General features: G+C 40.0%; 1 protein-coding gene across 1 annotated transcript in view; it reads right to left on the reverse strand.

Moving 5' to 3' along the window:
* Window positions 1-450: 450 nt before the first annotated feature.
* Window positions 451-11328, reverse strand: part of DAPK2 (death-associated protein kinase 2) — a 46866-nt gene continuing 35988 nt past the window's right edge. The window contains exons 5-10 of the mRNA XM_009330058.1: window positions 10195-10324; window positions 9004-9052; window positions 8299-8325; window positions 4466-4618; window positions 3039-3084; window positions 451-2142 (exon numbers count right to left, since the gene is read on the reverse strand). Of these exons, the coding sequence (XP_009328333.1) occupies window positions 1507-2142; window positions 3039-3084; window positions 4466-4618; window positions 8299-8325; window positions 9004-9052; window positions 10195-10324 (1041 nt within the window). The 3' untranslated portion in view covers window positions 451-1506. The remainder of the gene's footprint in view (window positions 2143-3038; window positions 3085-4465; window positions 4619-8298; window positions 8326-9003; window positions 9053-10194; window positions 10325-11328) is intronic.

An 11328-nucleotide genomic window follows, 5' to 3' on the forward strand; every position in this document is an offset into this window, starting at 1 on the left:
ACCAGCCTCTGCACGTCTTTATGAGGACATGGCAGTGATGGGTCCACTGTACTCTACACAGATTGGATGAGGAGTATGCTTTTATCTTTTTATCTCAAAGCAGGAAACATTATTCTTAATAACGTTATGAACAACAGTTCAATTTAGTTAGGTCATTAACTTTTCTGGAAAAGGAGGAGGGAGGCTGGGCAGTGAAAGACATACTCTAATATATATATATGTAAAGATCCACTCTAGACGGACTTGAGCAGTGGTGCAGGGATGCCTGGCTACTATCTCACTGATTCTTGTAGCTGCGTAACAGTCACCTTGCAGTAAATTCATACAGCTAAGCAAAGGGGCTGTAAACTAGCTGCAGAACCTAGGCTGGCAACTCTTTTCAGTACACAGAAGCTTGACATCTCTTTTTCAGTCACTAACTACACCATCAGGGAACAGTTGCATCCTGATAAATAACTGTTTATTGTGTTCAGAAACGAGATGGGTACATCTGTGCATATTAATACAGTATAATCAAATGACTTCTTTGAAATACAAGACAGCAGGGCAAGATTTAAGTTTGGGCCAACTTTTCTTTTACTTTCTAAAACTTAAGAAAAAAAAATCTTCACAGCAAGAACACTAGTCTCAAATCCCACACCATAGATTAAATTAGTTGTAGCTTTGTCATCTTCTTTACTGTAGAAAGCAAACCAGAGGTCTATGTTATCACTTATCACTCACAAATTAATATTTGCAGTGTAAAATTACATACACAGTTATTTGATCAGTTCATTACAAGTTCACAGTAGTGTCTTTTGAATAGGATTTCTTTGGTATAGGACAGGAAACTTAGCTTAATTTTAAACTAAAGGATTAATCAACAGCTAACACCTTTGATGGTAAAAGATTTCACCCTGCATAACCGGCCGAAAAATAATCTTGAATTTTCTTCATCAGCAGCCATTTCACAGAGAATTTCCACAGTACTAGCTAAATGTTAAATTACTACACCACTTACTTTGTTTTACAGAACAGATTTAACCTTTGCAAATATTGCTCTCATATGGTCTACAGAGCTGCCTGCATGCAGCAGGTCTACACAACTGTTTCCTTCATCCAACCAAAGATGCTATCAGGAGATTTTTATTAGTTTCCAGGCACCCAGCTTCTAGTAAGTACAGACTGACCTACTCTTTACTGCAAATTAGTTACTGAGTAATCTTCAGGAACTGTAATATATCATGAAGTATGATATAGGCAATGCAAAAGGCTGCAGGGTCAGATGAGTCCATACCACTGCGATAATCTAGTTCCTGTAAGTTCAGACACTGAACATGGGAAAACAACTTCAACGGTACAAACCCTTGGGAGTTTATGGTTTTGGTCAGCATCTCATACAATACATCAGAATTTCTATTTTAGTTCTAGGTGATGTTTTTGTGTAGAATCTATGCACTGAAAACTTTTTAACCTGCTGTACCTTGAAACAGGTGGCAAACCCTGCACCCAACCTGATCTACAACACTACTGGTTTGATTCTGCTACATCAAGATTCAACCCTGCAAGGAATTCTTCACAGCGAGATCTATTTAACAGCTCCATTAGCGATTCATTAATATCTTTGTTGAAAACAGAGTCAAAGTTTCCATTCACACAGGCTTCATTTTCCAGTTGAAAATTACTCATTAAATCCTGTATCCACTTGAGTTCCTCAGAAAGTTCTTGACTGAGAGATTCATACTGACTCTGCAGATCAGCATATTTCCCGGTTATGCCTGTAAGACTAGCGCCTACAGTCTTGATATCATCTTGTAGATGTCTTTTCAGTGATTCAATTTTACGGTATTCATACTTCAGCTGAGACAGCTTGTGCCTCACACTTTCGTTCTCTTCTTTATACCAAGCTTCTTTCTCATTATAAATGGAAACCAGAGCATCAATATCCTCCTGCAAGGAATCATGGGATGCAGCCAAAGTGCTGAAACCCCGTTCCATAAGTGAAATGTCTTCTACTACTCGGGCAAAGCGCTCAAAGTTGATGTAGGTATTATTGGGAGGCATACTCGAATGGCACTTTATGGTGTACTCTCTCAGGCGTTTTGTCTTCAGCTGTGTGTTCTCAACCTTCTTGTTTTCTTGGACTTTTGTTTCTTCTTTCAGCTGGTGAGTCGTCAGACAGAGGAACCAATATTACTGAATGTTTATAAGACAGTGCAGTAATTCAGAAACTCTACACAAAGGATGCAGCCTGAACTTCCACAATGCTGGGAGATTCTTTGCTCCCACAGATTTTCCTTCATGCATTTGATTAAAAGGAAAAAAAAAAACCAAAAACAAACACACAAACCCAAAAATGAATGTGACAAGTGATGTGCATTCATTCCGATGTGATAAGTGTAAATAACAGGGCTGCAATTTATTTTCCTGTTAATTTTTAGCAGTTAACAATCTCAAAGCTATCAATATTTGTAAGAGGAAAAACAACAATCCTCAAAACACTCCAGTTAATGTTTTGTGCAATGCAGAGCAAAAACTGAATTTCAAACATCCTCATTAGTCAAGCTGAGATTAGCTAAATGTATTTTCAATAAGAGACTTATCCACAAAGCAAGCAATGTTTATGATGAAAAAATATATACAGACACACAAATCAACACACTTGCTACAGCAGTTGTATCTTGAGAGAAATTATGTTTTCCACATTGGCTGTAGTCAACTCTCAACTCAAGAAAGCACTAAACCCAGGATGTAGTATATGTGCATGCAAACAGAGAAAAAAGCAAAGCACAGTCTAATGTAGAATAATGTAAGCGCAACAAACATCAAAGCTTTGTCCCCCTCTTTTTGAAAGTTATGATAATAAAAGAAGTCATTTGCAGAAATCCAAGGATTTAGTCAGACCCAACCAATTTCTTGCCAGTGCATCTCATAGAGACCCTAGGTGTCTCAAAGTACTTAGGGGACAGTTTTCCACTTAACACACCAATGAGAGTAAGAGTATTATCTCTGCTTTGCTCATGGTAAAAAGCAAGGCCTGTCTCTTTATTCAGTCTTACCGTTATCCATGGATGAGACAGAGCTTCCTGAATTGTAAGCCGTTTCCTAAAAAACAACACAATAAACCCCCACAGACTTGAATGAGAAATACCTTGTACACACGTCCATTGACCCACACTTCTCCCAGGCTTCATATGAAGCATTTATCAAAATAATGCCAGGACTAACTCTCAAATTTCAGGGTTATGTTTCTCCATGAGGCATACTGCTTGTGTGTAGTTTTCAGTAAGGAGCTGTCCTCACTCCACACAATTTTAATTCTTACTTGATCAAAATCTACCTGTATTTTTGTGTATCCTTCCATAAAAAGTGCTAAAACATTACTTTGTTTTGTTTATCCTACATGCTTAGAAAATAAATCCTTTCTATGCACCTTTAATATGACTGTCTGAATCAAGGTATACAACATTAATTATATCAAAACTGTCCTTTGGAACACAATATTACATCACTGCAGGAGCTGCCGTTTCCTGAAAGCAACATTTCAGAGAGGAATACTTCAAACCTAATCAAACCTGATCAGTCCTAACTTCCTTCTGCATTGTGGCAGTCGGGTGAGCAGCACATTAAGAGCACTGAGAATCAAAGGTAGAAACACAGCATTGCACTGGGACTGCCTCTGTACATGGGACAAATATCAATATCACTGACTTGTCCTTTCTTAAAAGGAGGTTGCTAGACCTGTGCAAACCTCTCGTCAAACCCCACCTACTCTAACCTATTCTAAGGCCTGAGGATTTGCAGAAATCTTGACCAAACAGCTTGCCTCTTTCTCTCTAATACCTATTTTGTCCCCTAATGAAGCCATTAGAAAGAACTGCAATGGCCTGACTTCCCTCCAGGACAAATAGGGTTATGGGGAAGGAGACACTACTTCTGTGTGCACTTCATTAAAAGCAAGAAAAACTAAAAAAAGGTCTATGGTTCCTATGAACTGGGAATAAGGACCTGCATAGCTGTCACGCAGATTCTAGGTGACTGCAACAGATGCAGAGAGACTTAAGGAACAGTTCCACTATGAGCACATGTGAAGATTTTTCTGCCCTTGCACCACTGGGAGCATATTCTGGGATCATGTCACCTCCTTGCAAGTAGTTCATAATAGACTGAAATATTGGAGTGGTAGTTACCCAGAACTAGAGATTTTACACACCATTTTCAGCCCTTCCCTACAACCTGCTGTACCAGCTTGACTCAGGCAAGAATTCAGTCCTGAAAGTGAAATTTAATTGAGGAGATTTTGGTTCCTTTTGTTAGGGATTCTGGGTGCAGTGATTAACTAGGGGCACAGCAGCAGAACTTTGCCTCCTGTCTGGCTCTTGAATGGCAATACACACTGCAGGGAAAGCTTTGCAGATTACTCGTGAGGCTACGTTTCACCAGGTTTATCTTAGAGACAAATGGATCTTTCTGAATTTTTACTTACCGTGTATCTTTCACCAGGAGTTTCTGAATAAAATCTTTTGCCAGGTCACTGGTATTGCTGAAAAATTCTTCATCAAATTCATAATTCACAGCTGTGATGTTGGCAAGTGTTTCTTGTTTAGTTTCTCCAAGGAAAGGCGATGCACCACTAAGCCTAGATAAGCCAGAAAGACGAATCAATTGGAAAAATAAACAGCAGAGGTCCCCTAATGAAATTACAGTGTGTAATATACTCTCAGGACATTTGTGGATCTCGTGTTATAGCAGCCATGCCACGTGGGAAATAACAGGTCCAGCTGTGGCTCACTACATCTGTGGTTATGAGTCAGACTCATCTTGAAAGTCTCTAGTGCAGCACCAATGTGTGCGCACAGACAGAAATGCACAGATTCTCCTTTCCTAGGTGTCTCATTGAAGTCATTGCTAATCAAACTAGAAAAAGCTTCAGCTGAGGAGAGTCTCCATCCCCCAAACACTACCAGGCAGAAGCCTCCATTGGCTTCAAGCAGATAAAGTAGTGTTTATGTAGATTTTCTTCGGGTAGGAAAAGCCTTGCCCCTACTCCTTTTCTGTCTGCAAAGCTGCTGACAAGTTCCCTGCACAGCAGGTTCAGCCAAGAGACCTTTCTCAGCTGGAACCAAAACACCATGTGTGATCAGAAGTCAGGTGCGTGGTCTTGCCTAGGGGTCAACTCCACCAGAGAGGTAGGGCCATGCTGCTCATTAAAAGAAATCCACAAACAAAAGGACTTTGGCTGCAGTGAAATCCAACTGTTTCTGAACAATGCAAAATTTCATGCTGTTGGCACTCTGCTCCAACTGCAAGGATATAATGGAGACATCATCATCATAAAATGCTATTCAGCAATCTTTACTTAGAAAGAAAAAAACTTTCATCCTGCTTTGCCTATCTCTCAACTGTGATTGATGACCTTCATCTTTGATGACTATTTACCTCTGCTCCACAAAACTCAAGTGTCAGAACAGATTCATTGCAGACTCCTCCTGCTCCGCCTTCCCTCCCCTCCCCTTCCTCCCTCCCCAATCCACAGGGATGCTGACTTGCAAAAGTCTGGTTTACAGGAAATGTTATTTATACCAAGGAAATTGATCTCATCCCTTTTTTAAAATGTTCTGGGCTATTATGCTTATCTATTATGTCTAGCTTTGATAGCATAGTTTCAGGATGCAGCAGGCTCAAAACAGGACTATAGCAAGCTCCTGGGATCTAATTTGAGGGTTTGAATACTAAACTGCTTGCTTACCTGATCCTGCTCAACAGACCTTTTACCCTGTCTGTATTGTCACTACCATATTGACTGGGAATTTGGGGGTAAGCAGAAACTTAGATGGGACCACCTGGGCCATTCAGCCCAGTCCCCAGCTACCATATGTTGGTTCACCCACAGAATAAACACTTGAGTGTTTCCTCTCCCTCTACAATCATACAATGACGCCAAAGCAGCTGACACAGCAAGGCAGCATGAGTGAGGTCCTCCAGTTGTCTTTGATGCAGTAAATTTCGCCCCATAAGCCACAGTCAATCTCATTTCTTAACAGGTTTTACATACTCCCTCTTAAGCTTTTGTTCCATTTCTGTTAGCCACAAAAAAGGCTACAACCAGGCACCTCGCCACAGACCACGAGCGTTGTTCCAAAACTAAAGCTTGGAAACCTGCCCTAGAGCCTTGGTTTCTTTTCCCTTTCGCAAAACTGTGCTATGAAGCAGCTGTAACTCCACCTGCTGGCCTTTCGCTGGAAGCCAAAGCCAACAGTACTCTATTTGCCTCTGAATTATTTTTTTTTTTCCTCCTCTTTGGGACTCAGTTTTGAGGTCTGTGAAATGGGAGGATTCTCAAATCCTAACACCTAATGCAAATGACTTTTGTCATATCCTGACTCAGTGCCTGTAAAATCTAACAGCAGACCTCAGTAATAGAGGCATCGCCCTTACAACCCAGTGAATCACTCCACTGGTTACTGAATTAAGGTCTTGTAGGCATTTTGGTCTCTACACCTGATGATGGCATCCATTTGATTGCTGCCATGTTTGCTAAAGTAGGCGGTATCATTAAACACACCCCATTTATTCAGAATTCTTCAGAACAAAAGGCTTTAAAATTAACAGGCAATACTAGTTAAAGGCATACAAATTTCTAGTACACAGCATATCACGCAAGCTGACCCCTCCCATCATAAAAAGCATGCTCTTTTTTTCTGATCATTTGTAGGGAGACAATTTTCAACCTTAATTACTACGGCAATCATTACTAGCCAACCAGGTAACACAGATCTCCTACACTGGATACAGTACAGAAACCCACTTCATTATTCTGCCCCCAGGACAGAACTCTCAACGCAACTGAGAAACCTCGAGAGCACCTGGCTGTCTGTGCACCACTGTAATCCCATGGTAAGTATTCCCACCTGCTTATCTTCAACTCCTAAGTTTTCCTCTCATCATTTATGAACACACATAAACAGCAACTTACAAAGTTTAATGTCCTGTCAAGTACACGTGTCACTGAAGACCAAAGTGCTAATAAAAAGCAAGGGTCTGGACAATATTTTAAACCCGTTTACCTGAGCTTGGGCTCAACCAGCATCCCTATCTTTTTCTGCACCACAGGACAGAAGGGAATTTGTTACACTGAATCTGATTTCTCAGACCATAGCTCTTTTACAGCTTTTGGGGTCTAAGCCTTGGGTATAGCCCAAGAGTGGACTTAATTCCAGTACATTTATTTTCCACACTGAAAAGATAATGCCTCCCCTTCAAGCCTCCGTACTTGTACTGAGCCCTGAGCTGTGTAGTGCAAATCCCTCTAATACTAGAGTGCACCTTCTTTAAGTTTGGCGGCAAGTTAGTCCTCTGAGTGTCATAAGGAACAGCAGAAGCCCAGAGTAGGGATGTTAGGGTGAGACATTTCCAAGCATGCAGTATCCACCATGTACTGCTCCCTAGCAGTCATAGGAGCTTGATTTCAATGGAAGCAGTTAGGTCCAAGGATCCCTGACCACTTCTGTAATTCTCATATCAAACCAGAGGAAAGAATTCTTGAAGCAATGAGTGCCGTCCCTCCGTTGCATGTATCCATTGTCACACAAGCAGTTTCACAAATTGTCAAGCTCCATCTTAAAACTCTCTCGACTGCTTGTCCCCAGGATGCCCACGGAATCTCATTTCTTTGAGAGTCTGAGCTTGTCATAATTTCCTACTTCTATTTATTCATCACCAATTGACACACTTTTCTTCTAAGAAGTATCTTTTTTTTTCCTTGTGCTTACTGACTGCAATGATATTCCCAACCAGCCTTTGCTTTACTAGCTTTATAAGCCCTTTTTTCTCCTGTAAGATGAATTCTCGGTTCCCAGAGTCAACTTCTCAGCTCCTATCCCAGCTTAAATTCACCTTTTTAAATATGGGTGACCGTATTTATGCATAGTAATCTAGACTGCTGCCTTTACAAGCAATTAAAAGTTCCCTGTTTTCACCTGAAATAACTCACCTTGTAAATGATACTATTACACATTCTGTTTCTATTCTTTCCACACACTGGTAGCTCATAGTCATTCTATGAGCAACCAATACACTTGGGCTTTTCCATCCTCTACCATTTGGAGCTGATGAGGTCCCATAAGAAGCAGAAATGCCCAGTGATGCTAGAGATATTTGTTCTTCGTCTGCTCAGAATGCCCCTCTTCTTTCCGCCCTTACCACTGCCCACCCCATGTGTGCAGCTCCTTTCTTAAATGACTCAAGGGAAGAGCTGTTTTGTACTAGTGCAACAGAGCTTTAAGAACACCTCTCCAGGAGTGAATCTATTGTACTCACAGTATGTAGGTGATGACTCCTATGCTCCTAAAAAACAAAGGAGATTAAGAAGAATACAGGTCATGTAGAACGCCTGCAATTGATGTACACAATATCAAAAAGCCAATAGTAGCTGCTATACAGGCAGGAGAGCCATCGTGGCTTTAGATAACTGCTAATATCTCTCTTAAAGAATGGTGTTTCAGGGAAAATGTGAATTTTACATATAACTTCAAGTAACGTGGATATTTGAAGTCTCTATGTATTTCTACTCTAGCAGGTATTTAATACAGTACACATCAGAAATACAAAGAAATAGAAGCAAGGATGTTTTATTTGGGGGTGACCTCTTTTGCCTGCCTTCTCAGCAGATCAGATTAGTACACAGGTCTCCTCTGCATGCAGTGCTCTTATAAATAAAGCTGTCACAAGCACTGCAGGAACGTATTTTCTTTTAAGAGTGCTCCTCTGCAGTGGACAGTGGCAAACTGTTAACTCTATAACTGCCATCATTGAAGTTTTTCATTGTAATTTTGCAAAATGAAATGTTTATCTTTTAATTAAAAAGAATGCATTAAAAAATTGAAAGACAGAACAACGTTATTAACTGCACTTAAGTTTTCTGTTTTGTTTTTAATTTGTTGCAGTAGAATGGATTCTATTCAGAGCAAACTGGGAAAAAGTAATAGTAGAGCAACCTGGAAAAAAAAAACGTTAAAAGCTTACCACATATCTGCAGCTAGTCCAAGCGGCTCATAGTTTACTATTTCTGGAGCTGTAAGAAAAATTTAATCAAACATCAGCAACTGAGGTAACAAATCTTTACCAGGCTGAATTGAGTAGCAGGTCAAGAATTACCAAGAGGGAGAAAGCGGGGATGGGAAAAGAAAAGGTAGTTACAGGATGCACTGTTTATAGTGTTATAGCCCTGATAGGAATTCAAGTTCCAGGTGTTCAGAAGAGATTACGTAGAGTAACTTGGAGCACAGTGCAACTCAAGAATAAGGGTGAAGCAGATATTATACACTAATTACGGTGCAAATTATAACAAATAACAAATTATTTCACCTCCCAAGGATACTGTTACCCCTAAGAATCTGGGCTTTTGTTTTGTTTTTAACTGGTGCCATTAAAGCTAGTTTCTAATGGCCAGTCAGAAAGAGCCCTGGGGCAAGAGATTGACATTACACGCCAGACTACATTGCTATCCATGTCAAATGCTATTATCCTTGTAAGAAACATTTTCTCGTTGGAAAACATCCCCATATAAGACTGCATGCAAGAGAAAAGACCAAGGTGAGGTAACGAGATGAAAAAAGGTGTCTGTAACAGTTGTGTTTAACTGGAATATGAATTACAATTCTCTCCCCAACCCTCAAAAACCAACCCTAAAACCTCTAACTGAAACTAGTAGAAAGGAGTAGGATTAACCTAAAATCCAAGTGAGACAGGTTAGAATTATGATCAGTGAGTAACAAAAAGAGAATCAGGTGGAAAAAAGTAAGGGGAGGTGAGGGTTTTGTACTCAACAGGTATATAGTGTGAGGCAGTTTTATCGAGAAAGCAATGATAGAGATACCCATGTAATCGTGTACTACAATGCAGAGAGCTTACTTGCCCCAGGCCACAAGTAAAAAATTATAATTTGTATTTGCAGGGTTTCACAATCTCAATCCTGAATTTACATCTCTAAATATTTATTTGACAGCAACCTACTCTCACAGGATTAGCACATGTGGTTTATAGAAAGCATCTTTCGACTATTCCAGAAAAATAAAGTAAACCTCTAGATTTAGGTCACCTTGATACAAATGAAATTGAAACTACCTCTATCCCTCACTTCTTAACTTTGAAAAGAAGTCTCAACTTCCTCACGGAACTTGAAATACGAGGCAAAGGAATGGGTCGGTCACTCACCTACAAATTCTGGAGTTCCAAAAATGTTTTTAAATTCAACTCCATCTTCTATTTTGTGAGCCAGGCCGAAGTCAATGAGTTTGATGTGCGGAATAGCAATATTCTTGTCTAGAAGCATAATGTTTTCAGGCTAAAAATAACAAGAGAGAGATCTGTTTTATTATAATATTAATATCTTGGGAAAGTAACAGCATTCTCAAGTGCTTTTTTTTCTTCACATACACAACACTGTAGAACAAGAACCACATACCCGTGCCTAACCATTTACAATTAATTCTTTTGAGAAAGGGATGACAGCTGTGAAATTTGACATCATTGAATGGACCAGAACTTCATAAAAGCAAAGCAAATCTAATATAAGTAATACTTTCATTCCTTTAATTTTATCTCATGCAAAATCTGCCTTTCCCTATCTTCCTGTTAGCACTCCTAAGCTTATTTTCTTAATGATAGCTATTGCCAGGATGAAAACAAGATACCCTTGTCTTCACAAGGATATAGAAGTTTTTCATACACCTGTATGTAGTTCCCTAATCTGGCAAGATATGCCACTAGATTACCGGCCCAGCAGCACTGTGATATAACACGAAGTGGAAGCTCAGTTTATCTTGTCCCCTTTTAAAATGGAAAACATATCCCTGGCCCGCAGGTTCTCCTGGGAGGATGTCACACCCCGACCCCATGGATTTGCCTCAGTTACAACAACTGGTGCACACGTAACAGCAGCTAGCAGGTATCTGAAGCAGTGCAGATACCTGGTGCAGAGACAGTGTACCATTACCTGATCCTGAGGGAGAGCTGCACCACTGAATATTTTGACTGACAGCAATTTTACTGATCTGTTCTTGGAATTTACACTGGGAAACCTACTATTTCTGCCCAGCTGTCCCTATACTGTATTGTAACCCACTGGAAGATGTCTTATTAAATGCTTCTTGAGGGATTCTAGTCAGATCTGAACCTACTTAGGGAAGGAAAACACTCTTCTCTATGAGACTAAATTCACAGCTGCAACAACAAGGCCAGGAAAGATCTAGGATTTACTATCTGAACAGTCCAGAAAATGGAGAGTTGGGATCAGAGGTCCTAGCTCATGTATGATAGCAAGCTATTAAAAGAACATGAAGAATTTTT

This window comes from Pygoscelis adeliae, unplaced genomic scaffold, assembly GCF_000699105.1.
Source record: "Pygoscelis adeliae isolate BGI_AS28 unplaced genomic scaffold, ASM69910v1 Scaffold298, whole genome shotgun sequence".
Taxonomy (NCBI): Eukaryota; Metazoa; Chordata; class Aves; order Sphenisciformes; family Spheniscidae; genus Pygoscelis; species Pygoscelis adeliae.